Consider the following 27,987-nt stretch of genomic DNA (forward strand, 5'->3'; position numbering starts at 1 on the left):
TGCTCCGTTCGGCCTGGGGGTGGGCACATCCAAGAGTTCCCGTCCTCAGCCCCCCACAGCCAGGGCAGAGCTCCTCTCAGTCCCTTTTGGAGTGGCCAGGGGCTCCCAGGCCCCCTTGGGCAGCAGAAGTCCAATGGTACATACAGGGGGTGGGGGTGGCATATACCCAGGGAGAAGACAGGGTGGTGGGACTGACAGCTCTGTCCTGCCTCCCACTTCATCTTCCCCTCGGATCACCCTGCCTTCTGAGGTGAGTCCCCACTACTTCTGTCTCCACCTTTGGATTCCATCCGGCATCTTCCTCCCCTTGCTGCAGAGTATGGATAACCCCATCTGCCTTCCCTCCTTTTCCCTTCCCTCCTTCCAGCCAGCACTCACCAGGAGGATTCTTTTACTGCCCTTTCAGCAGCTGTCTGTGACAAATCTCTCTGCCAAGGGTCTCATCCGGGCTGCAGGGACTGGTGCTGAGCCAGACACCTGGACCACAGCCCATCCCCACCAGCCACGAGCCTGTATGAGCTTGTGTTAAAGTTGTTTAAAGTTTTTAACACCAACCCGTGTGAGTTGGTGTTAGAAAAGATTAACCCTTAGGAAGGGCTGGGCAGATTTTTTGTTTCCCCAAGACACAGAGAAGGAAGCCCTCGCTTTATGTGCCTTCAGGTTTGGGGCACTGCTGTGGTGGGCTGGCCATGGCTGGAGGCCAGGCACCCCCCCAAAGCTGCTCTGTCACTGCCCTCCTCAGCTGGGCAGGGGACAGAAAATGTGACAAAAGGCTCGTGGGTCGAGATAAGGACAGGGAGAGATCACTCACCAGTTACCGTCACGGGCAAAACTGACTCAGCTCGGGGAAATTAGTTTAGTTTAATTTATTACCCATCAAATCAGAGTAGGGTAATGAGAAAATAAAACCCAAATCTTAGAACACCTCCCCCCACCCCTCCCTTCTTCCCAGGCTCAACTTCACTCCCAATTTCTCTCCCTCCTCCCCTCACACAGCAGCACAGGGGGACGGGGAATGGGGGTTGTGGTCAGTTCATCACACGTCGTCTCTGCCGCTCCTTCCTCCTCAGGGGGAGGACTCCTCACACTCTGCCCCTGCTCCAGCCTGGGGTCCCTCCCACAGGAGACAGTCCTCCACCAACTTCTCCAACGTGAGTCCTTCCCACAGGCTGCAGTTCTTCACCAGCTGCTCCAGTGTGGGTCCCTTCCACGGGGTGCAGTCCTTCAGGACCAGACTGCTCCAGCATGGGTCCGCCATGGGGTCACAAGTCCTGCCAGCAAACCTGCTCCAGTGTGGGCTCCTCTCTCCACAGGATCACAAGTCCTGCCAGGAGCCTGCTGCAGCAAGGGCTTCCCATGGGGTCACAACCTCCTTCGGGCATCCACCTGTTCCGGCGTGGGGTCCTCCACAGGCTGCAGGTGGATATCTGCTCCATCATCATCCTCCATGGGCTGCAGGGGGACAGCCTGCCTCACCATGGTCTTCTCCACAGGCTGCAGGGGAATCTCTGCAAAACGTTGCCACCCTCAAGCCCCAGCAAGATGAAATGTCCCGAGCACCGCGAAGATGCAAGGAGTTCTTGATGTGATTAAGTGCAATAGGTCATTTATATGACTGTCAGGAAGTCAAAAAGTAATAGCTACACCTCAATTAAATGGGCAAACCTGAGCCCCCTAAAGTGCAGTGAACATTAAACCCAAGAAATTTGGTGACCCTGGCAGACATGGAAGCAGGACAGAGTCATGCTCCATCCCTAGCAAAGTTGGTGGGGCCTGAGGACTTAAAATACAAACACTAAATAAAAGTAAACAAAAATATAAATAAAAAATAATTTAAAAAGCACAAGATGTGACATAAATAGGTCAGCTCTAAACCAAGTTGTTCTTCACCTTTGGGGCACTTCACAGCTTCACCCTCTCCTTGTCAGTCACCTCCCTTCGCTATCCAGAGGCTGATGCTGCTGCCAAGCATCCTGCGATGCCCACCTCTATTTCCACATTTGCTGCGAGGGGGAGGAGGGAGTTCCCAGACAAAAGTGTCGGTGCCCCAGCCCACTTGCATGGTTGGGAAGAAGTCTCCCCTGAAACACCCTCAAAGCTAATCAATGTCATCCCTCAAATCTCTCCTAAGAGCTCACCTTTCTCGTGGTGCTTACTGAGAAGTCTCCAAACGAAAGCCACAGCTGGGTACTAGTCAGATGTACTGTACCAGATGTAACGTGTCCTAAACCTGGGACTTCACCAACTCCCCCTGCAGTTAGTGACAAAGAGCCCAAATTCAGCACAGTGAACCGGCCTGAGAGGCATCACCCAGAAATCACTGAAACCAGCGTGGAGTGGCAGAAATGCAAGCAAGATGAGATTGTATATTCACCTGGAATGGAAGGAGAACCACCACCAGTGGATGGATGCTGTATGAGGCACTCGGATCCCTCTGGAGGGTGGTGCAATCGCTGTATCAGAGATGACAGCCACCCTGGCCAGAGTAGGAGATAAAAGGCAGCAAAAGGATAAAACTAACTTTTTTTCCAGAACCTATTTAAGATATCCTGCATGACAAGGAGCAGCACAGCAGAACACAAAGGATGGTGGGATCCCAAATGCCCTCGCACCCTGCCCTCCCAAGCAGCAGCCACTAATGGGTCTTATAGTTGCCACAGCAAAAGCGAATCACCTCTACATCAGTACTCTCAGAAACTCAGCTATGATGTCAGACGACTACAAATGCTTATGTTCCTGCTCAGTGTCATAAAGCCCACGACAGCTCCACAAGACTCAGTACCTGCCTGCTGTTCTATCAGCGGTACCCATGCACTGCAGGACACTGCAATGTTTCCATGCTCTGAAGCTCTGCAGAGGTTGGAAAGCAATTCCAGGAAGTCTTTGAAAGCAACAGAAAAATGGCCTGGCTTCTGCTGTAAATCAAGGATACCAGCACGGACCGGCCTGCAGCTAAACTGATTATGAAGGGAAGCATAAGGCCCAACAAACGCATAGCTACTGTGCAACAAATTTTGCCCACCTTAACAAGGAAATCAGTTCCCCAGTTTGAATTTAGGTCTGCTCTTTGTCTGTGCTGTGCAAATATGCCCCAGGAAAGCTGTGTTTTGACCCTGTGAAAGTGGATGTTGTCCATAACCACAGAAGAGGAATCTGGAGAGAGGCTGTGCGTCCCTCTTTCCTGCAGCAGCTGAGCACAGCATAAGGAATATTTCCTTAGTCCACGGTTTCCATTCTGCTGACACCAAGCCACACAGCATTCACAGGTTGGTAGAAGTTGGAAGGGACCTCTGGAGATCATCTAGTCCAACCTCCCTCCTAAAGCAGGATCACCTACATCAGGTTGCACAGAATCGTGTCGAGGTGGATTCTGAATACCTCCAGAGAAGGACATTCCACAACCTTTCTGGGCAGCCTGTTCCAGTGCTCGGTCACCCTCCAAGTGAAGAAGTTTTCCCTCATGTTCAGATGGAACTTCCTGTGTTCCAGTTTGTGCCTGTTGCCGCTCGTCCTCTCACTGGGCACCACTGAAAAGAGTCTGGCCCCATCCTCTAGACATCCGCCCTTTAGATATTTATAAGTGTTGATAAGATCCCCTCTCAGTCTTCTCTCCTTCTCAGCCCTGGAAGTTATTTGAGGCTTGTAGGCATTACCTCTTCACAGTGCTTCATTTCAACAGAGTTCAGCAGAGCCTGCTGGGCTGACCTGGACAAGCCGTATCTGTCTCATTCACTTACCCCCAGCATCCCGCTCCCCTGGAGCAAGCCTGTGTGCTGACCATAGCGTGAGGGACTGGCCCTGCCGGGTCAGGGCAGGAGGGCAGGCTGCTGCCTTCAGCCATTGAGGAAGATGGAGGGGCCTTCAGCCCTTTCCTTACACTGGCTCTTTCTCTCAGCGAGACCTTCATAAAAACGAGTTCTCTGCATGCCCAGATGGAAACACGTGATCCCTGTTCAGCAGCTATTGCACTATCACAGGTCTGCAGGATCCCTGCCCTCAGACCTAGCCCTTGCACCGAGAAGCTAGGCTAAAAGGGAGCTGAGATAAGGCGAGCTGCTCCCACGTGGAGCAGTGGCACGTTTTTCCTGCCTCTGGGAAGTTACCATAAAGATGAGGAAGGAACAGACTCAGAACATGGTAATGTTTGCTCCTTTCCATGTCACTTGTTGTGAAGGGAGATCCCTCCTGAAGAGCCTGGTAACGGGAAGGAAGCAGGGGAGGATGGAGTTTCCTGAAAACAGCCCTGGCTGAGACAAGCCTAGAAAGGTATAGGAAAATGCAGAAGAGCAGCAGGAGGTGGTCCCATGGAGCAGACCCCCCTTCTACACAGAAGAGACCCACCCAGCTCCATTTCTTACTTGTACGGTCTATTCCCTCCTTATGTATTTTCTCTTCGCTAACTGATTTGGTCTCCAAAGTCCATTCTGCAGCTGTTGGTGAGAAACAACAGCTCTTGTCAGGAGCTTGTAATAGCCAGAGTCTTCATTTTCATTTTGCTTCCTTCTTTTCAGACACTTCTTGCTTTGTAAAGTGCATGTGTGTGCGAGGAGCAATCTGGCTCCAGGACACCTTTCCATGTGGAAATATCAAGTGTATTTCATTTTAGTCTGGGCTCTAAGATCACTGCATTTATTTCTAAATAGGGAAACAACATTGACTTCTTGCTTCCTTGTCACCAAAACATGGGACAGAACCATCAAAAGAAACACGTAACATTAAAAAAAAAATTGACAGGTAATCTCTGTTACGGATTGGGAGAAAAATTCAAGTCAGACTGTTTAACAGCACACATCACTGCATTATAACCGATGCCCAAAAAAGACAACCTTAGAAGAAATTGTCTCTGCTGGTCTCTCTCTCTGCTACTGGAAGAGCAGACGGGGTGCTGGTTTTGTGCTGGGCAGCCTTTCGGATATCTGCACAACGGAATTGTGACCTTTATCACACGAGTGACAGGGGACAAAATCCCATGCCCGAGCTCAGGGGAGTTGAACTGTGAATGAATTTGGGTTGCAGACCCACAGGGCAGGGTGGTGTGGAATGCCCCCAAAACCTTATGCTCATGTTGAAGCCAGTGGAGCAAACTCAGGGTGGTCGCTGTGCATCCAGGGGACCCCGCTAGTGCTCAGCACCATTCAGGAGGAACTCTAAGACAGCCAAGGGATGCTGACCACCTTGCAGGATGTGTCCGCCATGCCATAGTGGTTGTTGTTTACTAGAAAGCATAACCAGGCGAGCATTGCCCTCCAAGTATCTGTAGGTAACTGCAAAAGCGATTGTTTCCAGGCTGTCAGCATGAACATGGCCCTGTTAGGAGGAAGAAAGAGGGATCACTAGCTGCTTTCAATGACCAGCATGGAAAGAGCTGCTCATAACCCAGTTACCAGCAGTGCTGCATCCCACCAGCACAGCAGGACGCTGAACTCCCCTCCCACAAGGGAAGGACTATAGAGCCTACGATTTCTACAGCAGGAAAGAGGTGGAGGGTTTGCACAGCCATTTTTGCTGCCCCCATTTTGTGGAGTTGACAGATGCCGTCTTCATTGCCATCAAACTGACTCTTCCACGGTTCCTAATCTTGCTCTTTTTCAAAGCAATGAAAAAGACAGTGAGTGCTAGAGTGTGACACGGAAGCTTAAAAGCCCAAGCTTTTGGAGGTCTCTGGTTCATCTCCCTCCTTTTTACCCTCCCTGCAGCTTGCCCAGCAGGACAAGCCACAAGAGAAGTGCCTCACCTTCTCCTGGCGAAGCATTTCCAAAACTGAAATACCAGGGGCCAAAAAGCACCCCCAGGAGCTGAGCCCTTGGGCCTGGATCTCCCACCTCAGTGCTACTTTGGTCTCCGCTTGCAGCAGGGCAAAGCATGGAAACCAGGCCGGGTGACCTGTGGTAGGAGAGCAGGCAGGAAGATGCCCAGGCTCTGTGCTGTGTCACAGCCAGCCACGCTCAGCACCAGACTCTGTATTAAACCCCTGTAGCAGGCATGGCTTGCACAGCACCTTGGAGCTCAGGTGTCAGCAACAACCACCAGGCCAGTACCCTCAGCATGCCTACCTGCAAAGACTCTATAGGAGCTACATAGATGGAAACTGAGAAAAAAGTGAAGCCCTCTTCTTACAGCCACCTGAAAGATCGCTCTTATACTGCAGTCTAGGCATAGCCAACATGGGGGTTGTGGCCCATGAGATCAGGGTCAGAGGGGCTCCTGCTCAGGGCAGGTTTCCCTGCACAACATCTCTGCTGTCACAAATCACGCCCCTGCCACCACACGCTCTAAATATTTCCCTTTCCACTGCACATACTTCATTAAGCTGCTTTATAAAGCAAGCACTCTGCCGTCTGTTCCAAGTTCATTTATACAGGTTTTGTTTGTGTGATATCCAGGTTGTTACCTGTGTCAGTTATACAAACAGTTTCTTAAAAGAATTTAAACATGTGGAAAATGTTTGCCATTTATCCCAGCCACTTCTGAAAGGTGTATTTTTATCTTTTCCCAAGCCACAGTTTGTAACACAAAGTAGTGTCTTAACATTTTGATCAAGAGGACACCACTGATTGTTTGTTGGCAATTAAAAAGTTAATTTGTGTTAATTAACATCATAGATTCAAAGCACAGTAGCAATGCCTCAATAACTTCTTGTGTTCCTGTCATATCTACAAAGATGTGTGTATGCACATGTAAGTACCTGAAGGAATATTAGACAGCACTGCAGATTAAATGCATAATATGCAGTCAGTTAGTATGGCTCAGTGAAACAACAGTTCATTACTCAGCTGCTGAATATATACATTCAGGACATCTAAATCTGCAGCTACTCCGGATGACCAGTGCATGGGCATAGACAAAGGATTAGCCTCTCATTCTGCAATCTTTCATAACCCAAACCTTTCACAACCCAAACCTGACTGCCTTTCTGATACCAGAGCAGTGCCATGTCTTTACTGTGTCGAAATAAAGACACCTTCACTATATAGGAACATCAACCCTCTGCTGCTTCTAACAGATAAAAACTAGGAACATGGATGGCTTCACAGGAAAGTAGACACATTGGAGGTTCTTGCGAGGGGGGTGTGTGGTGGTGGTCCATATATTGCTTGAAGAACCGCTGCCAAAGGTATCAGCAAAAGTAGTTTTATTGAAGTAAGATGTTGTAGTAGTGAGGCTTAACAAAGTTTCGTGGCAAGGCTCACTGTTACTTGCTGCAGAGGATATAATAACGATCCAAAGTTACCAATACAAAAATCTTAGTGCACTATAATACAAGGTTATGTGCGATACTGGTCACTTACCAAAGATCTGCAGTTGGCATGGGGTCTCTCAGTCTCAAGGAGTAACCTTGAGAGGTGTCCCGGCTCAAGGGGAGATCACTGCTGCACAGCCAGCTGCTTCGCAGGGAGACCTCAAAGGCAGCTCACTCAGGCTGTCATTTTTATGGAATAAAGCGGTTGGCGCGTAGTCAAATTACATGTGCTGGAAAAGGTAAGCATGAGACTCCTTGTACCCACAGCTTGCTTTGTTCCTCGATAAATGAGTCTTGGAAGAACCACCTGCTATTCATGTGTTAATTGCATGGTCAGTGTTTGAGTTGCCATGCCCATATGCATTGATGCTCACCATGTCACCCTGTTCCTGTGGGGGGTTTCAGAGAACAGGTTGGAACTAGAGAAGTTCTGGGCCCAGTTATGGCCGAGGCCTTTGCTTCCTCTGGAGGCTGAACCAAACTACCACAAGTTTCATCAAGGAGTCAAGCGCATCCATCACAGAGGGGAAACACAGCAGCTGCAGAGAACAGAGCCGGAGCAAACTCAACTAAGTCTGGAGTGTCAGAGCTCCCATGTTTATGTCCCATCGGAGCACTGAGCTGATGTGCAGCAGATGCCTCTGTCCCTAGGTGAAAGCCTGCCCTCCAACAGGGGGACAGTACATGCAACTCCTTTTTAATGCAATGCACTGGAAGGAAGAAATTGCCATCTTGCTTATAAATTGATTAATTTTCCTCTTAATTGTTTTAATTAATGTAATTAACTCCTGGTTGTTTGCTTGCTTGATGTCATTGCAATTATTAAGTATGAAAAAAGTATCTGTTAACCTAACAGACTGATGAAGCTGAAGGATGTATCTGGTTTTGTCCAACAGCAGTGCAAAAGCTTTCTTCTAATGAGTTGTCAAAAAATGTATCACCAGCAGAAACTCCTTAAACACAGCTTGCAGACATAAAAAGAAGCTTGCTGTATTTGCACGGTACAAATAGCAGATATCTCCTATATGAACTGATGGGTCTAGCTTCTACAGTGATGTTTAACAGCTCACTGATAAAACTCTCTATGAGGAGGGTTGGGGTTTTTTAAAATCCAGAAGGCAAACCAAGGGTCAGAGTAAAACTATTAGACATGAATAAAGATCCAAAACCCCAGGAATTAAGCACAGTGAGCTCTTCCTACTAGTTTTGAAACAGATTATCAGCTTCACTGTATATCGTTATACTCCAGCTAAGACTCTGAGGTAGGTGTAAAGTCATCTGCATTAAGAGGGTGATTAGTAGTGCAGGAAACCATGTTTCAGGATCTAAAACCTGTGGTGCACAGATGCAGAAAGACACTGCAAATCAGGTAACTGCCAAGCAGAAGTAAGTTTTCTCAGCAAATCAACCCCAAAAGAAGCCGTGACGAGAGGTCATGGAGGCCCCCTGCCTGGAAGGCTTTGGGCAACCTGGTCTAGTGGAGGGTGTCCCTGTCCATGGCAGGGAGGGTGGAACTAGATGATCTTTGAGGTCCCTTCCAACCCAAACCATTCTATGATTCTATGAGCAATGAGATTCCCAGTCCACAGATATCATCAAGACGAGGGTGCAAAAATATACCAACAGTGATACAAGCACCACCAGAAAAACCCAGCAAAACAGCTCAGTAAATTCTAAGTAAACACTGTCACATTAAATGGCTATTAAATTATTCAAGAGGATAAAATCCTTAAGCTCACCAGCCAAGATAATCACACAGCTTCCTGGCACTGAAGGTATCACAGGGTACCTTCATAAATGGAAACAGGTCAGAGGTCTGGGAACACAAACAACATGACAATTTGACATGACAACTTCCAAAGGACATTTTGGCAGAGCGAGCTTTAAGAATGGGATTTCTCTCATCTACTAGATCAAAACATAATAATTCAGAGATGAGAGCCTTCCAGGGCACTTAGAATGAGAAATCCTAGCAAATGGGTCTGCTAAGTAAAGAAGAAGGTGGGGGGGCAGGGGGAGAGGGGTGTTAAGCAATCAATCACTTGAATGAATTGGGTTTTTAAGACATAGATGCAGGAACAAACTGCAGCTGTTGAGAGCAGCAGTAGGTTTTTCCAGCAGGTCTGATTCAAGCAGAAAAGGCCCATCCAGAAATTTTTGCCAACTTGTAAAATGACATACTCAAAATGGCAGTTCAGAGGCTAACATGCTGGTTAACTAGAAAGGCTGAATTGCCTTGAATTGTATATAAAAGGGACAGCAAGGCTAAGAACCCATTTTCCTCATTATGTTCCTCTACACTTAGTCCCTGGGCAGGGATGCTTTCTGCACTAGACAGATTTTACATTAGACAGATTTTTAGGGAATGACATGGTCCTTCTTGGTCTGGGAGTGAATGAGTGCAGAGATGCTGTCATCAGCTGCCCTCTATAGCTTTTAACTGCAGCTTTTGGTGGCAAGCAAAGAGGAACAGCAAATCCTTTAGTCCCAGTCCATTGAGACCTTTTAAGTTCAAGATGAGAATTAGATGAAAAAAAACCAGCGTAGAATGAGGCATATCTGTAAATCACGCTGTCTCCTCGCTTCTGAAGAGGACTACTTATGAAGAAGACAGTTAGCATGATGAACTAATTGCAATATACAGGTGACTGTTGCTGTGAAATTGATTTCCACTTACTTTGGGCTTGTTGACCTCTGAAAACCCCACCTCCATGCCCAGCTGTGAATAGAAGCACTTAAGCACACAAGTCGAAAAACAGTGGCCTGAATCAACAAGCTACTGGTGAGAAAAGCTGTTTTTCCAACCCAGTGGAATAAACACCATAAAATTTAACAAAGCAGGGAGACTTTATTGGTTTGGTTTCGGGATACCAGGAGATGATCATACTGAAAGGTATTACCCACCAGATTTAGCTTGCTGCAGATCTATTTTAATAGAAAATGTCTCTCCTCTCCTTTCAGCAATGGCCCAGACACATTTGGGAAACCGGTAAGTGGAAATGCGCACGTCATTTTGTAGTCCTTCACAAAGACGGGGCCTAGAAAGGAATTTTTCCAAATGGGAAAAAAAGTTCATCTTTAATAGTCATGCAATAAGCAGTAACTTGCACAGCAAAGGAATATATTTTAGGCGTTACAGGAAACAAAAGGATCATCAAAGAGAAGCAATTCATTACCTAATTCATGCTCTCATCCAGTTTCTAGGCTTATATTGACTTCATTTGAGACTCACAAAATATTCTGTATTGCTTTAGGTCACATACTCAGGAATCCTTTTAGTCATTTTTAGTCCTCTTAGTCCTAGACTATCTAGACTAAAAGGACTATTGACTCACTTCTGAAACTCTTCAAGATGGAATTTTTAGTCACTGGCTCTGAATACTTATTTTGGGGTTTTTTAAATCCATAAACTACTATCATATATATCTCCAAAAAACTTAACCACAGAGAAGCTTTTACATATCCTGATATTTAGAAAAAGTGGCAGAGACATTAAACACTCCACCACAGAGGCTCTGGTCAAAATGCCCATAGGTCATCGGTAGATGCCTTGGTTTATACAGAGCATGAAGCCCAGCAGAACTTACTAATGAAGTCTGATCCCTCTAGACGCCTACAGCGAAAGCTGAATAAACCACCAGAGCACAACCCCAAATCCCTCATAACACCAGAAAGTAAAGGATAGTAGCAGAGGCTCTAGTTCTTGCTCCAGCTGCACCATTTGCAGCTGAGATGCCTGTTGTGGAAAATAACTTCCTGGCACTCCCTTCCAGTCTGGCTGACCCCTCCAGGCAGGTAGCTGTAGTCTCCTGCAAAGGTAAACACCTCTGAACTCTGAAACTGTATTCTTGGCCACTACATGAGACAGCCAAAATTGTGTCCCAGTTAACCACAGTTGTTCAGAGCACCAACACGACCCAAACATCACAGTTTTACAGTAGTTCCTGGGAGTGGGGAGATGAGACAGCAGACAGATAGTTAATTTTGCATAAGCATGAAGTGGTATGTCAGTCTTGGGCTTCTTCCTGCTTCTCTTACACTTCCATAGCAGTACACAAATATTGAATTCTCTTCAGAGGGTAAAATACCACGTACAATTAAGCCATATCTGTTAAGAAGAAATTAAAGTGTATTAAGCATGGCACTTGCACAAAGACCCACAAACATAACTTTCAGGGGGAGATGACTTTCACAAACATATTTTTTCTGCACTGTTTCCCTGGCAAAAGGTCCAAACTTTGGGGCCAGCACTTCTGAGACAGTGTGATACTGCCTCTCTGTTGAGGCCCAGCTACTTCAGGAGCACCAGCCATCAAATGCATCTCAATGTAACATTCCTGGAAACGTCACAAGGGCAACTTCAGCTGCATTTTCAAATCTCCCTCTTGACAGTCATTATTTTTAACAGAGTTCCCAGGGAGGAAAAAAGCCATCTGCCCTTGAATCCCACATACATCGCTTCAGGAAAATAGTCTCTTGCCAGAGAAAATAGAAGGGGAAACCCAGGTGGCAAACTAATTAGGGGATGTTAACCTCACCTCAGCTGTGCAGCAGATTTGCCTGGCAGTACCTTGGCTGTTCTTCATCTCTCCACAGCATTGTCAAGAGATTCAATCCACAAAACAAGGCAAAAAGTCTGAGTGTCCTTCTGTGGGCACTGGGTTCCTTCTGAAAGCCTGCTCTTTGAGAATTATTTCCTGGAAAAGGATTTGGGTATTTATTTTTTAATGACTGCAACATACAAGTGATTCTCCTCCTCTTTTTCTTTACTCCAGTCTTTGTCCACAGCCCTTCTGGGACCATAAGATTTCATGTACTTTTAACTAACACCTCAACCACTTTCAGGGATGCATCACATTCCCTCCACAAGCCATTAATTGTTTCATTATAAATGTACACAGTTTTGGAATGAAGTAATTACCTTGTATTAAATTTCAAAATCTTGAAGCAATTGCATACTACAGCCCCTTTTGTAATCAATAAGAATTATTCAGTTAATCATAAGTCATACTCTTCATAGAAGAAAAGACAATAATTATGAAGTCTGGGTATATTCTAATTTAACTTCCATTAACCTGTTAGCCCATGAACAGAGGCAGTCAAATACCATCAAACCAGCTCATCCTTCAGGAGCCTAATGCCTTTATATTCAAGAAGCAAATATACCCTTAATTATTGACTCAAATCAAGGCAAAAATTGTTTTAAAAACCCCCAAAACAACAAAAAACACAAAACCAAACACAGAAACAACAACAACAAAAACCCAGAAAAAAATCCCAACCTTTTTCTGCTCTCTTCCAACCTTTTTCTCACCATGGCCTTGGATAGTCAAATTAGGAATCCCAGAGCCAGTCTTCCTGAGTCTAAACATCAATTCGTACATGATGAAGAGTTTTGGTCTAGTCAACACCTATGTTAAAACATGGAAAAAAAAAAAATCCATTTTCATAGCTCATTCTATACTGAGGTGGCCTTGCTCATCTTCCTACACAGATGTAATCACCAAGTAATAAATCTGCACTGGAAAGACCGAGTTTCCACTAACAAACCACCCCACCTGGGGAAGCTCTGTTCTTGTTCCCCAGAGGAAGCACACAGCATGGATTGAAAGGATGGGTTTTGCCAGCGTAACATCTCTCTTGAAGACTGGTTGTGCTGCAGCAATGATAGAAAGGAACACAGTTTTTTCCACACGCTTAACTAAGGTAGTTAAATTAGCAAGACATCTAGTAAGGCACAAGAGAAACGATCCCAGCAAACAGAAAACCTCATGCTACAAGCAACCTGTTTGGAAGCTGGCTACAGGAGCAACTTCTGTGTTGTGGAGCACACCTGAACCGGTCCCGGCCAGGGTATCCCTTTTTTCTGAGGGCTTGACTCTTCCCCGGGAGGCCACCACAGGCCCGGCCGGGGCTGAGGGCCTGGGCCGGTGCTGCGGTGCAGGAGGCCAACGCTCCCCCTGACGCCGCACCTCGGCGGGGAGAGGCCAGCGAGACAGCCACCGCCGAGGCACCCCGACCCCCAGAGGGGTGAAACCGCGCTGAGGGGAGCGGGGCGGTGGGGTACATTTAAACGTTCAAATCCCGCTACGCAGGACGGAACCTGCCTCTCACCAGGAACTGCCACCGCGCCTCAGCCGCCGGCTGGCCCTGTCCCATCAAGCCCCACCCTCTCCTTCCACTCCCGCTTCCTATTGGCCGAGGCGCCCGCCCGTCAGTAGCGGTTGCCATGCGGACGCCCCCGCCGCGGCGACGCCCTGAGGGAGGAGCGGGGCTGTCATGGGGGCGGGGCGGGTGAGGGAGAGGGCACCGGCACCGGCACGGGCACCGGCACCGGCATCGATACCGATACCGATACCCATGCATGGTGCAGAGGAGACGGTGGCGGCGGGGGCGCCGCGGGTGAGCGCGGCAAGCACACAGACCGACAGCATGGCCGGTGAGCGCCGCCCTGTGCCCGCCATGGGGGGCCTGGTGGCGGGGGGCGGGCTGGGCCTGGGGCCTTCACCGGTTGTGAGGGAGCCGCGGCCCCGCCGCGGTGGGGAGCGGGCATAACGGCGGGCGGGGAGGGGAGGGAGGTGGGGGTGTGTCCTGACCGGCCTTTCGCGGGTATCTTCTCGCCCACCGGCTGCTTCGAGGTGTTTAACGAAATGCCCGGAACCGTCCGGTTTGTCCTCTCGCCAGGGCACTTGTAAGGCTTTTGCCTCCGCGGGGCTGTTCAGAGAGCTCCTGCTTCCCCCTCCTCAACTGCTGTTTCATAGAGAGCTCCTGCCCGTTACAGACGATGCAATAAAGTATTCCCCGCTCTCTGCCCTCTGCTTGCCCGCGCTCTTATTCATAAGGCTTTTTGATAACATATGCTTGTATTTTGCATTTCCATCCCCCGTCAAAATAATTTCTTTTTCCAGTCCTATACCATGTATATTTAATGTGTATAAAATGTGATGTGCATAAAAATGCTTTTCTTTTGAGGGGTGTTCTTACTAACCCCTACAGCAGGGCCCATGTACAAAATTAATAGAGAGCAACTTTCTCACAAAGCTGGGGATTCCCAGACAAAGCGGATTATTTTGATAGATTTCATATATCCCATCGCTGCAGTCCCAGGGGAGCGGTGTGTGCATACAGATCAACCACGAGCTGTATATATAGCTCTCAGACTGAGGACCACAACAGTGCTGCCACGTCTCCTTGATGGGTAAATGGGGTTTGTATCCTTCTAGTTTTATGAAAATCCTGCTTCCAAGCGAGCAAGGAAGATGAGGTCTGAAAATAGTTTCTAGTTTCCTTTTCCCAGGCAGGAGAGTCATGTCATTGATTTCCTCCTCCGTGGGTGATGTCAGAGCACATTACTTGTAAGATGACTTCTTACAAGCCTTTCAGACTTTGAACTAGGGACTCCTACATTGCAGCCATGGCATAATCCTGTATCTCAGCCACATCCGGATGGGCAGTGCCCTGCTCCTTTTTGCTTGCAGGTGTGGAGGCAGCAAGGTTTTTGACACTGGCCTTCACAGCATGCTTTCCCTGGAGGATGCTTTGCCTCACTGGAGCGAAATCCATAACCTGGATGAATAAAATCGTACCTTTGTGTGAATTAGGGAGCTGTGTCAAGTAGGGAAGCCGTGAGGACTTGATGCACCTGAAAAGAGCGCTCCTTTCATATATGGTTTTGCTCTCAGCAGCAAAGAGCCTGATTCTTTTTCTTACCCAATCTTCTGTAGTTGCTTTAAATTCTGTAAGATGTCTTCTACCTTTTTTCCCATTTCAGTCAGTGTTCTCTTCACTCTGTTGAACTTAAGGGAACATTGAACTACATAAGTGAATAAAGATGCGGATACATTGATAGGATGACTGTGACCACAGGTCTTTCCTTTTTCATCATAACATTCTTCTGCTTCTCATTATAAATTCATGTCAATTCACAACAGGGTTGTGAATTGATACGTTCTTCAGTTTGTTTCCCGTGTGTTTGACAGGTCACACTCAGATTAGGTCCAAGAAATGGACTGTACGTCAAATTGTAATCCATTTTAGAAAACATGATGGTATATGTGTGAGTTGGTATAAATTGCACTGTTTATTTTAGCTTGCTATTTGGGAACTGTACATGCGTGTACTACAACAGGAGTGAACAGGGGTGGTAATGAGAATGAATTCAAATGCCCATTTAAGAAAACAAATTCTACTTGTTTAGATGTGGCTTGTGGACTTACTTTTACAGTTTGGTTTTAGTACAAGTGATGACAAATTTTCACATGTGCTATTTGCCGTGGACATTTCTAGCACATGTGTCTGATTGTGCTAACCAGGTGCTCCTTGTGGTGCTTGCATGCAGTGGGATAGCATAGCTGGGCAGCCTAAGGAGTAGTGGACAGTGTGGCAGGAGATGATGCTGCTGAGAGATCTGTAGTTGCTTTCCAGAATCCCTAGTAATTTTGCTCTCACTTCTGTGTGAAAAAAGCTGCTTAAATACTGTCTGAAAATTATATTCCAGTCATGGATTGCATGTTTATCTGCTGTCCTAATTGTTGGGGTTCACAGACACGTCAGTAAACTAACCCTCTCCCCCACCAAAGGATTCTTAGTATCTGATTATATCTCTTCCAAACTGCTGGAACTACTTAAAGAAATGTTTTTCTCTGTTCTATTCTTGCCTCTACCCTTTCCTCTTTTGCAAAAACTTTAACATTTGCGGTAGGGGATAAAACCAGCAATAATACTATTGTCAGACAGCACACGTGAGACCTGCAGAGGAGCATGTGTTCATTACAGCTCTCTGTAAGCACCCCTGAGAAATAGGGACTGGAGCTTTTTGGAAGACTTAATTAACTTCTTGCCAAGTGTGAGGGGCAAGACGGCTTTACATCTGGAATGGTACAAGCATTAGTGAACAATGCAGCACTTCCTTCTTTTTCATTTGTGGGATACTTGGTAATGCTGAGCGCTGGCCCTCACAGGATGATGTCCAGATTTTGAGTAGAAGCACAACACGGCACAAGGGGATGGTCTGAGAAGAGATTCTTTGCTACCTCTTTGCTTATTTAGTCAGAAGGGACAACCTGAGCAACAGGTTTGAATTTTTGTCGAAGTCTAACCAAAATTTAAGCAGACTGTAAAAAAAACAGAAGCAGATTTTCCCAGAACTTATGTAACTGGAAGGTTTCACAATGGCTCATCCACTCTTGCTGCGAGTGTCAGTGTAAGATAATGATGCGTGCCTAGATATTTTTGTTGTCTTCTGTGGTGAGTCTGAAGCTGAATCACAAGCTATGTCTCAAATTTTTGTAAGCATCAGTGAATCATTTGAGCACGTAAGTTATGTGGGATCTGATCTGTGATTTCTGCTTTTCACCTCTGAGTAGAATTAACTCATTGAATTTCTGTGAAAGTTTCACCACTTTCTCTTGTTGCACAAATCTGATCTCTGCACCCAGATGTGAGCATTCCAAGTTGACAACTACTGCCCTGAAGAGGACAGTGTGGATTTGGCTGCTGTAATAGCAGAAGTAGTTGATGAACCAGCTTCTGTAGCAGCACTGATGTAGAAGACTAGGAGAATATTGTTCAACAATGTGGGGTTTCTTTATAAATATTGTTTAATAAATATGTCTTTTTTTTCTTCTAATGACAGGTCAAGTGCCAAGACTTTCTAAGGTCAATCTTTTTACTTTGTTCAGTCTCTGGATGGAGCTCTTTCCCTCAGCTGAGCAACAGAAAAAATCACAGGTAAAATGTCTGCATTTACTGTTAATTGGTCTTTCTGAACATATGCTAATAGCTCCTGCAGTGAATTTAACCTAACTGCTCTTTACATGACAGATAGTCCAGAGGGGGGAAAAAAAAAAGTAAAAAAAAAGTTCATAACCATTTTTCAAATATTTCTTAGAGGTAGAAAAAAATCCACTGGTGGGAGAAAAATAGCAAAATGGTTAAATAGCATGCTATTTCTGAAAAACTTTGAAAGGCAAAGTATACCCCCGACAGGTGAAGCAAACAGTAAAAAATGCTGGTGGGTATTGTGAAGAGCATAACAAAGGAGGCATGGTGTATACCACGCACTTCTTAGTATATACTAATTATAACTTTAAAATCAGTGTTGTTGATGGTGTGGAGATACTCTTTAAAATGTCGATGTTCATTATTGTAGAAGACTTCTCTTGTACAGTGGAGGTGCACAGAAATACTTGAAATGTTTGTTGATGAAGAACTTGTAAATAACTACCTTACTGACAATGAAAAGAAACCATCCTTGAGAATGGGTCTTCTAAATAACTGCCAGTTACACGTTGAAGTAGAGGGGGATATTCAGAGTGTTCTGGAACAGGGCGTTTCCTTTTGTGATCAGAGTTCTTCTTGTGCTCTTTAAAATGATTACTAGTTTGTGCAGAGCATACTCATGTGCTAAGATCCATAGCACATGTATCAGCCAGGGCAAGAAAAGATAGGAAAGTAATTTGAGTGACAATTAGGCCTAATTTTCAGAGCTTGGTATGTCCCAGACTAGATCTGAAAGAGGGATAGCTGAGCAGTGCCATACAGACTTCAAAAGCAGTTTCAAATTTAGTAATTCAGTTAGGAATGGCACTTGGGTTATATGTAGGGTTTTAGTACAGCCTCATTTCTATAACCACAAAGAAATTGAATAACGTACAGATCTAAGGCACCAGTGTTCTGGTAGCAGCTGGATTGCATAATGAGATCTGTTTCACCAGCTTCATCAAACTAGCCTGTATCCAGTTTCCTAACAATACATGGGAATCCAGATGTCAGAGCTCTTGTCTGTGGTATGCAGACTTTTTCCATGGAAGATTCTTTAGAACCAGGATTCATTTCTATAAATGAAGAGACAGAAATTAAGCTAGAGAAGCTATTGGCTCCCAGGATGGTCAAACTTAAGGCAGAAATTAAATTCAAGAGTGTTTCCAGATGCTGAATGATTCAGAGAGGTTTTCAGCTATAATGGACAGAATTTTCTATGGTGCTGCTGGGTTTTGTTATGGGTAAAGCAATGACCAGAAAAATCAGGAATTTGCGACAAGGCCCTACCCGAAGTTTGACAGGGCCACAGCACTCTGATATTAACAGGCACGTGTAGAAACCACCAAAAAAATACTGCTTAGAGGAAGTGTAACAGATTATTTAATGATTCATATCACAATTTGTATTGAAAAGCTATGTGCTCTCATCCTGGCTGATTACTGTTACCCAAGGAAGAGCCATAAGATCTCTATGGACTTGATGTTGAGAAAAAGTAAAATAATAATAGTAATGCATTTTTCTGTAGGTAAAGAAGAGTGGTCTAGTTGTGGTGAAAAACATGAAGATTATTGGTCTTCATTGTTCCAGTACAGACTTGCATGCTGGCCAGATTGCACTCATTAAACACGGATCAAGACTTAAAAACTGTGATCTTTATTTTTCCAGAAAACCATGTTCGACTTGTTTAAAAATGATTGTAAACGGTAAGCAATGACTGTAGTGGAGTAGGAGTAAATGTTATGCTTGTGATTGGTGGTATCAGAAAGCCTGTTTTCTCTTTGGACTCTCCCAGTTGTAATGCCAATCCCTAACTTGTGTCGCCAGCACTGATACTTTCCACAAGGCTGAAAACAGTATTGAATACGCATTTTCTGGAGCTGATGACCAAGAAACTAGGGTTTGCTACTGAGACCCTATTTCTCTGTGCAACTATTATTGTTGGTGATGCTTGTCTCTTGGTTGGGATGCACGGCTGAGATTCTGACATGCCTGCTGCACTTTGCCAGAGCAACCCTAAGCCTGATGAGTAGGCCTAGATTGTTACATTTTTTCTTGCTCTCCCATTGCTTGTCAGTGGCACCAGAGGAAGGGGGTTTTTTATGCAGAAATCACAGGGAGTACTTTATGGTTTTGTTTTCCCAAAAGAGATGAAGACAAGTCAGATTATTCACTTCCTGAAATGGCATCTGCTGGTACAGCCCTTCTGCAAGTATTGTTTTTTAATCTCAGCAGCAACTTCTATTAGTGCTAACTTTTTTGTGTGGTGTTAATGTATCTGTCGTGGGTAAGATGCAAAATTAGGCTACCACAAAGATCTTAGAACATAGGAAATACCAATTTTTGCCTATAGTCTGATTATCAAGTCTGATAAGCTCTTGATACTCATATATGCTAGCATTTTTGTTATCCAGATGCCATTGAAACAGCACTCATGACCGTAAAGGAGTAAAACCAGGGTTAGGGAATAGTGTATTGAAAATGAGGTGTATGTTCCACTGTGCTTGCATGGTTCCTTTTGCTGCATTATCTTCTCTTCCAGCTGGTGTGAACAGGATTTCTTACTGGCCTGCAGATCCTGAAATCAGCTTGCAGAATGAGGCATCCAATCCCATGACTACTGATGATGCAAAGCTAGATGCCAAAGCAGTAGAAAGACTGAAGTCAAATAGTCGTGCTCGTGTGTGTGTGTTGCTTCAGCCCTTGGTGTGCTATATGATGCAATTTATTGAAGAAACTTCCACCAAGTTTGATTTTATTCAAAAAATAGCAAAATCTGAGGCTAACTCGAATACTGACTTTTATACTGCGTGTAGACAAGAGAGAATAAAAGAGTATGAAAGTTTATTCCTAATTTCAAATGAGGAAACGCACAAGCAAATATTGATGACAATAGGACTGGAGAACCTCTGTGAAAATCCATACTTCAGCAACCTTAGGCAAAATATGAAAGATCTTGTGTTGGTCTTGGCAACAGTGGCTGCCAGTGTCCCTGTCTTTGGAGGCTTTGGATTTTACAACAGTGAATCATGGCGAACAAATGAAACAGACCATCAGAGTTTGCCCCAAGAAATTGCAAGGCATTGTATGATACAGGCCAGACTACTTGCATACCGGACAGGTGAGTTGTTACAGTAGTGGAGGAAGAATGGGTCTCATGAGTAGAGCAAGTTCCTGATTTCAGTCTTCTTCCAAATACTTCCTTGAGCAAGCTGCTGAATTCCGCTCCTACATCTGTGAAACAGGAGCAGCAGTAGTAGTAAAAATTCCACTGGGGTACATAGTATTATGTGTGAAAGCACTGAGCTTTCCAAGAAGAAAATCAGGGCAGGTATTTCACATACAGTGCTAGCAAAGCCTGCCCTGCCAATGTGTCCAACACCTATCTGAAAATAGAATACAACGACATTTAAATTCTCCAAGCTGCTCTGAGGGTCTTTTATATGAAGGTTTCACAAGATGTTTCTGTTATCAAGTAAATGCCAATATTTTAAGCATATTATGTACACTTCTTCAGAAAAGAGCAGTGAAATAATACCCTTCCAGTAGGGCATTAAGTACAGTTATATTAAGTTTCCTAGTTCCAATCTTATTAGTGAAAGTGATTATATATCTGAATATGTATTTTATATATTATATATTCTTTGCAAAGATGCTGGAGTTTTGATGGGGGGCCGTTGTTATTTACTGCTAAAATGTTATGTATTTTAGAGGATCATAAGACGGGAGTTGGAGCTATTATTTGGGCAGAAGAAAAATCAGTAAGTATTGAAAAAGTTACTTTTCCTTGCACTCACAATTCATACACATGTATCTGCTTTGAGCTTGTTACTTTGCTTTAAGCTTATATACGTGAGTTTTTCCTACACACGGACAGCGCTATAGAAAGCTTGCACTTCTCATTCTTTAGTAACTAAGTTGATGACTGGTTCATTGTTACGCTGTCAAGATCAAGGGGAAGTATAAACGAGTCTCTGCCTAGCTTTTCTGTGTGCTTGCTTCCCTAGTCATTGTCAGTTATTCCAGGTGTCCTGGCTACAGAGTTTTGCCACAGCTGCTGATCAGGCAGCACATGCCTACTCTGCGTGGTCCCTCTTTGCAGCTTTTTTGGAGAGGTCTCAGTGCAATCATAGCCTGACAATCTCTTGAGGTTTTTTGTTGCAGTTGAAATGCTGTACTGGCTTTAGCACATTCCTTTTTGGATCACAGCAATATTTTTCTACAAATATTGTTACTGTGCTTTTTCCCATCCAAACATAAAGTTTTTATTTCTTTATGTCTCTGATTATGCATGTTACCAATCCCAGGAAGCCTCATTCTTTATGCAGCTGCAACATACTCTTCATTTGTTTTTAGCACTTCAGTCATCAACTGCTTATTGCTGTTTCGTTTCTTATTCTGATTTCAATTGCCAATTGCTACTTTGTCAGCCCACTGGTCACTGGGCCTGTTGAGAGACAGGTGAAACACAGTCTCTGGCACACCACAGACTAACTCCAGCTGTCTTTAATTTTGTACATTGCAGAAAGGCTTAAGGACTAAATCATTCAGACGTTTTGTTCCTGCTATCAGTATTACTTGCTAAAAGGAAAGCCTCTAAAGCCTAGTGCAATGTGTTGTCTGTGGTGGTACAGTTTGCCTGTGCGGCTCCTATGGAGCTTAATGGAAAAGCTCCATACAGGCATGGAGCAGTTAGCAAGAACTGAGTTCTCTCTTAACTGCTGTACCTTGGCATGAAGTGATAATGTGAAACTATACACTGCACATCACTAGACTTAGTTTAAATTTGATGCTTTGCTTACTGTTGCAGAGAAGCTGTGATGGAACAGGAGCAATGTATTTTGTAGGCTGTGGTTACAATGCCTTTCCCGTTGGATCTGAATATGCTGATTTTCCACACATGGATGATAAACAAAAGGATCGGGAAATCAGAAAATTCAGATACATTATACATGCGGAGCAGAATGCCTTGACATTCAGGTAATGGGTTTATTTTTACCACAGAAAAGAATGAGAGAGTTCAAAAACAATTCCATGACAAATGCCTGATGTCACTGTGATGAAGTGTGGATTGCAATTGTGGTCTTGTTTATGCCTGTGATGCAGAATTTGGATGTGCATGGACACAGTCAACTCTGAGGTTTCCTCAGACTTCTTAAGTGAACCTGGTTTTTAAAAGATATGCACTCCAATGCATGGCAGCTATCCTTCAGATACAAGCCACTGCCTCTGCTTCCTGCTGGGACCATGCTATAACTTGAAATATGGAAGTGTGGCAATTATCGAGGCTTCCAACCATGACATGTGTGGGAAGGTGGGATGGATGTGTTGTTCACAGGTAATAAAACCAAACCAGATATTGTCGTGTGCTAGTGCACTTGAGTAGGAATAAGTTGCTTCTGAGAGTAGATAACACAACATGTCTTTGTTTTCTCTTGTGAGGTATCAAGTTTGTCACCATTCAAAACTATCAAGATAGAAACTCTGAAATTCTATTTTCTGACTGCTTGTAGGTGTCGAGAAATCAAGCCAGATGAGAGAAGCATGATATTTGTGACGAAATGTCCATGTGATGAATGTGTCCCTTTAATCAAAGGGGCTGGTATCAAGCAGATCTATGCGGGAGATGTTGATGCTGGAAAAAAGAAAGCAGACATATCCTATATGAAGTTTGGTGAACTTGAGGGTGTAAGCAAATTTACAGTACGTGTCTAAATGTACTATATTCTAAAAACTCCGGGCAGCACTGGGGGGAGGTTGGAGTGAGCAGTCACCTGCAGCCAGCATCGAAGAGCGTTTTCTTGTGCTGTTCAGTCAAGTGAGTGGAACTGAGAGGTTGCTCTGTCACAACACTGGGGACAAGTGCTGTGCCATATGCCAGATGGGGGAGCCGAGTGTGCCTGTTTTCTGCGATGTAATTTCCTTGCAGATTTCCCTCTAATTGTTGCTGCGTTTGAGGTGGTCTCTTCACACTCTGAAGTTCTCTCCAAGCCTCCCTGTCATAGCACGGCAGCTGATGTGGGAGATCACTGTGTGATTCTGTAGGCCCTTCCAGCAGCTCCTGAAAGAGCTGTGGTGGGTTTTGAAGGTGGCCACATGCTCCTGCGCTTGAGGTGCTCACCATGACAAACTGCAGTTGCTGTTGGTTTGAGCAGGCTCATTTCCCCTTCTCAAGGGAGTAAATGGCCCACAAACCCCTTAATAGCTTTTTATGCTCAAAGCAAGTGTGTGTTGGAGGGGGAGCTCTTCATTTCCTGCCTCATCCCTAGTCATGCCTTACAGTGAAGGACTGTAGGGTACTTTTTCCTTTTGCTCTTTCTTCTGTCTTCTGGAATAAGTAAACCTTTTCTTCTTCTTTTAACAGTGGCAACCAAATCCATTGCACACTAATGCCCTTGAATTCCACGACCCCACAACCAGAGAAAGTAAGTTTTTTTTCATTAATTCATTTTATGACTGAAGCCAATAAGTGAGATCAAGTTTTAAGTGTACCTGAATCCCTCTGGGATTGATTAGTCTTAATTAATCTTGATTTCAATTAGTTAAATTTTGCTATGAAAACTTCTCTGAGCTTTTTGAATAGATGAACTAATGGTAAGTCAAAAACAAGCTTGTTTTAACAAATGCTTGGCATTGGCACACACATTACAAAATCTAGTAATGCTGTTATCAAGGTCGACAATATGCTGTTTTGCACATAGTCATTACAGACTACTTTATCATGCTTTAAATTTTGTTGTATAAAGACTTTTTATATTGTATTCTATAAAGAGTGCCATTCTTTTTCAGGAGAAATTGGACTCCTCCAAGTCATTTAAATATGTTCTGCAGAACATTTCAGTGTTTCTTTTATGAAGTAGAATCTATGACAGTGCTTTTCAATCAACATTTATTTTTGTGTGTTTATATACACATATATAATATTAAGGCCACAAAATCCTTGTCAGTCTGCACCCCTGTAGCAAAGGAGCCATCATCTTCTGAAAACAGGGTTTAGATGAAGCCTTTTTGTGCTTCAAAAGGGACCCACCATTGGCATCTACTGTCAGCTACCAGTCCTTAAAACACTTCTTATCCACAGGCAAAATAATGTGGAAAAAGAAGATAAATCATTTTTGTGCCTCAAGCATGAAGATATGGAGCGTAAAGATAGGGAGTTGGCAGTTATTCAAAGCATTGAGCACCATGCTAGGAGCATAAAAAAACCTGAAGGTGGTTTTTGTAGCACATAAATACCCACGTACTACAAGCTAATTCCTAACATGTAGTGAGCTAGATGAGTGGAGAAGTCTCTTTGTTAGCTATTTCCTTATGAGTCGGGGGCGAAAGGGGGAGGGAAGTGCTCAGAGTAGTGTTTATGGCATTAGTAATCACTGCAAAATGTTAGGGCTTGTTTGTCCCTCTCTCTGCTAATGGTTTTTAGACCCAGCTGGAGAAAGATTCATCCTGGGGTACTTTGTTTGACAACCTTTAACAGGGCTCATTTTTCTAACAATGTTTTCTTCGAGATGGTATGCTTGTATTTCAACACAGAACTGTTTTAAGTTGCTATTTTTCCTTAGTATGTTTCTTTTACTATGATTATTGTGTGTTCATCTATATGGGGAAGAAGACAAGCTCCCCCTTTCACCCCCCACCCACTGTTATTCCAGTGTGCCTGTACGTGTTGAGTATTTAGACTATGCTTACTATTGTATTAATGTTTCACACATATTTTTTTCTTTAGATGGGGTCCAGAAAACAAAATCACTAGATGACCAGCAGCACCAAAACAAGAAACTGTGTCTTGGTCACTATTGAATAATTAAGCACTTCTGCAGTCTTGCTCTGTACTTTTTATAATGCAGCCTGTTTGCACTTTCAAATAAGGAAGAGTTTTATTTATTGTTTGGAAAGTGATTTTTAGAATAAGTTTATTTATGATGTCTTAAATGTTTTACAGAATTATCTGAAGGTCTTTTTAATTTAGAAGTTCCTGGGGAAAAATGCTGCTTGTATTTTCTGTGAAAGTAACTGGGTGGCTAATTAACACATTAAAAAAATACTGAAAGTTTATTGCTGGTAGATCACAGTAGTAATAAAATGGTGTCTTTTTTGCTTGGTGTACTGAGGGAATGGATTTCAAAGTTCTGGGCTAGCAGAATGCAGAAATACACCCTAGTTCTTCAAGTACAAACATCAAGGGAATCTTCTAGGAAATGGTAGATAAACAATCACTAGCAATTATACCTATTCCTGAAAGTGGCTTTTGCATAGTCTGCTTGTATAAAGGCGACAAAGCCATTAGGGTGGCAATCGTTGCTAGGTACGTGATTTGGAGATCAAGCTTGTCTCTCATACATACCCTCTTCCAACTACCATAGCAGCAGAGCTATTTTGTCTTGTGGTGCTTGCATTGCTGCTCTGTGTGCTTCCTCAAGTGCGTCCCATCTGAATTAACGTAGACAAAGAGTAGCTTTGCTTTTTCGCAGCCTCTGGATGCAGGCCTAAAAGAATTTGTCTGTGCGCATCTGTCTCCCTGGCCCCTATGTACTATGTGAAGATTGCTAGTGTTTGGGTTTTGTTCATCTTCATGAATGGGCTTCTAGGACTACAGAAGCTAATCAAGTACCAGATGTCCTGTTATTTCTTAGATAGGATGGAACCAGTGGAATAGCCTGAATCTTTTCAGGTGCCAATCTCTTGGATGACTACATGTGGAGCAAGGGTGACTTTAAAACAGCCACTGAAACTGCAGTCTAATGTTGTTGGTAGTTTTGAGGGGGTGCTGGGTAGGTAACGGGTAACCAGAATGGACAGTTGTACCCAGCATCTCTTGAGAGGTCACTCTCCTTATTCCTATCTGTTTGCTTCTTTGAATAGGACCTTTAGCTGTTTGTTTTAGCAAATGTTCGAAGACTTTATGTTCACTCCTCTGCTCAGCTCTCAAGTGCAAGCACCTTAAACCTTTTTCTGCTGCTGCTGGTAGGATATATAAACGGCCTTTTCCCAGTTCTTTCATGCGTCTTGTCATTGCTGCCCTCCTTAAAGTCCTGGAAGAGGAATCATGTCTTAAGATGCTGCTGTAGGTTCTGTTTGTTTCTTTTAGGCTTTGGGAAAGGTTGGACCTAGATAGCAAAGCTGGGATTGGATAGTGTGCAAAGCATCCTTAATGTGGCATTAATTACATGGAGTCTGTTCTCACCCAGTTTGGCTACTGGTCCTGCAACTTCAGGTACAGTTCTTGATGCTTGCAGCTGCAGCAAGGAGCTGTGATTCCTCCCTCATGCCTCGTAGTATGACTTCATTCTTGACTACTGGGACTTTAGAACTGGGGAATGCTTATATTCTCTTACCACCATGAGAATTCACTCTTATTGGAGCTGGAGAAGCTGATGTTTCTCTGAGTCTAGGTAGACTGAAGGCTACTCAAGGGCTGCTGGTTGAGTGCGGTACGTGCAGAGTTAGCAGCAGAAATGTCACCAGGCAGCTGGCTGACCTCCTGCACCACCACAGTCTTGCTAAGCAGGGTACATACACCTTCATTTCCCAGGACCAGGTAGTGAGTGAAGGAGAAAAATCTGACCTTGTTTGTCAAGTAAGGGAAGGATGGTGAAATCCCTTTTTGTGTCACACCACAAAAGAGTGCTTTTTCACAGTAACTCATGAGGAAATAGCTGAACCACCTTTTCACCAGGTCTTGTCATCTGGTGTGGAGGAACCCAGGTCCTGAACTTAGGACGAGCAGATCCAGCTGCAAGAGCTCTGTGCCTCAGTGTCAGATTCAGAGTCCAGGGCCTGGGGATTAAGTTATTGGTCTGGATGTTATACAAACCTCAGAAAGACAGTTTTTCCCTCTCATCAAGAATTATATAGTTTCATTGTTTGCAACTTCCATATGAGGTTGAAGTCAAATGTTGGTGTTTCATAAGCAAGATTATAATCTGTTTTTAAATCATAAATATTTTACTTTGGCATGTTCCTCCCACACACACACTTCTTGTAAGCATCTTGCGTTAGAGTAATTACTCTTGTTTTTTTCTACAAGTCAGAAGAACACTGTCCAGATTAGAGTAAAAAGTCCACCCCTCCCCACCTACTGAAACCTTCTTATTTCCATAATCCATTGGCAATGCTTTCCTACTTGAGGTAGAAGCAGGGGGAAAAAATGGGTAGGTTTAAGGCCTCTGCAAGTTTTATACTGATCAGTCAACTGGTATCAAATCGGTAAAGAAGTCTGTATAGGAACAGCTGAAATTGAAAAGTCCCTGAAACATCATGGGTGGCCTAGGTACACTGGGAGATAAATCAACATACAAGTCAAATATCACACACATTAAATAACTACTCTGCAGTGAATGCTGCTGGTAACCTGTACTTCATGAGGAGTTAAGACTTTACTTTTTATCGGTTTTTAAAAAGAGGATTTTTGTACAAAACTTTCCATGAAATTTGGAATCGCTTGTAGGGCTGAAGGCTTGGAAGTCTGGCTTTATTTCTGTCTTGCTGTATTTCTACAGATTCCTCCAGAGGCTCACAAATTTCTATAGGCTCTGATTATCAGTAAAACCCTACTTCTTTAATTCTTACCGGGATTACAAAGTAGGGTTTATACCCTGGCCAACAGGAACAACATGAATGGGATTTCTCTCTCAACTCATGGACTCCATAGGCACTGCTGTGCATGTCATCTGCTTACCAGGGAGAGCCCTGGAACATTGGACATCTCCTGCAGCGCTTATCTTGCAAATGAACTCTAGGATGTTTGTTTCTTACATAAAAAGAGCAATGTATTTAAAATTAAGAAATGTAAAAGTTATATATTTTATATATTGTATGAAATTTCCATATGCATTTTGGGTATTTACCATTCATTTCAGAGCAATCATTTTAATTGCAGGTGTTGACTATTAGTAATAATTTGGCCTCGACTGAGAATTACAGAAATTCTCTGATAATTGTCTGCCTTACAGCAAAACATGTTTTCTGCTAATAAATTAATCAAACAG

At 44.1% G+C, this 27,987-nt stretch overlaps 1 protein-coding gene and 1 long non-coding RNA gene across 5 annotated transcripts; one reads left to right on the forward strand and one right to left on the reverse strand.

Moving 5' to 3' along the window:
* Window positions 1-7,390: 7,390 nt before the first annotated feature.
* LOC129201503 (uncharacterized) lies at window positions 7,391-13,381 on the reverse strand. 3 transcript variants are annotated; one of them, XR_008575429.1, is made up of 5 exons: window positions 13,026-13,381; window positions 12,523-12,896; window positions 11,779-11,937; window positions 10,145-11,348; window positions 7,391-7,779 (listed from the first exon to the last, which is right to left on the reverse strand). It is a non-coding gene; the product is annotated as an uncharacterized LOC129201503 (long non-coding RNA). The 3 variants fall into 3 exon arrangements; XR_008575430.1 differs by having other exon boundaries at window positions 12,523-12,651; window positions 12,799-13,381; XR_008575428.1 differs by having other exon boundaries at window positions 12,523-13,381.
* A 147-nt stretch (window positions 13,382-13,528) lies between these two features.
* CDADC1 (cytidine and dCMP deaminase domain containing 1) lies at window positions 13,529-27,983 on the forward strand. Of its 2 annotated transcripts, none has more exons than XM_054810905.1 (9): window positions 13,529-13,679; window positions 16,875-16,969; window positions 18,528-18,705; window positions 19,542-20,120; window positions 20,711-20,760; window positions 21,810-21,979; window positions 22,513-22,702; window positions 23,364-23,424; window positions 24,726-27,983. In XM_054810905.1, the coding sequence occupies exons 1-9, from the start codon at window positions 13,601-13,603 to the stop codon at window positions 24,797-24,799; spliced, it is 1,476 nt and encodes a 491-aa protein (XP_054666880.1). In that variant the 5' UTR covers window positions 13,529-13,600; the 3' UTR covers window positions 24,800-27,983. The 2 variants fall into 2 exon arrangements, with proteins under 2 accessions (XP_054666880.1, XP_054666887.1); XM_054810912.1 differs by having other exon boundaries at window positions 13,549-13,679; window positions 22,513-22,687.
* The last annotated feature ends 4 nt before the right edge of the window (window positions 27,984-27,987 follow it).

Source organism: Grus americana, chromosome 1 (genome assembly GCF_028858705.1).
Source record: "Grus americana isolate bGruAme1 chromosome 1, bGruAme1.mat, whole genome shotgun sequence".
Lineage (NCBI taxonomy): Eukaryota > Metazoa > Chordata > Aves > Gruiformes > Gruidae > Grus > Grus americana.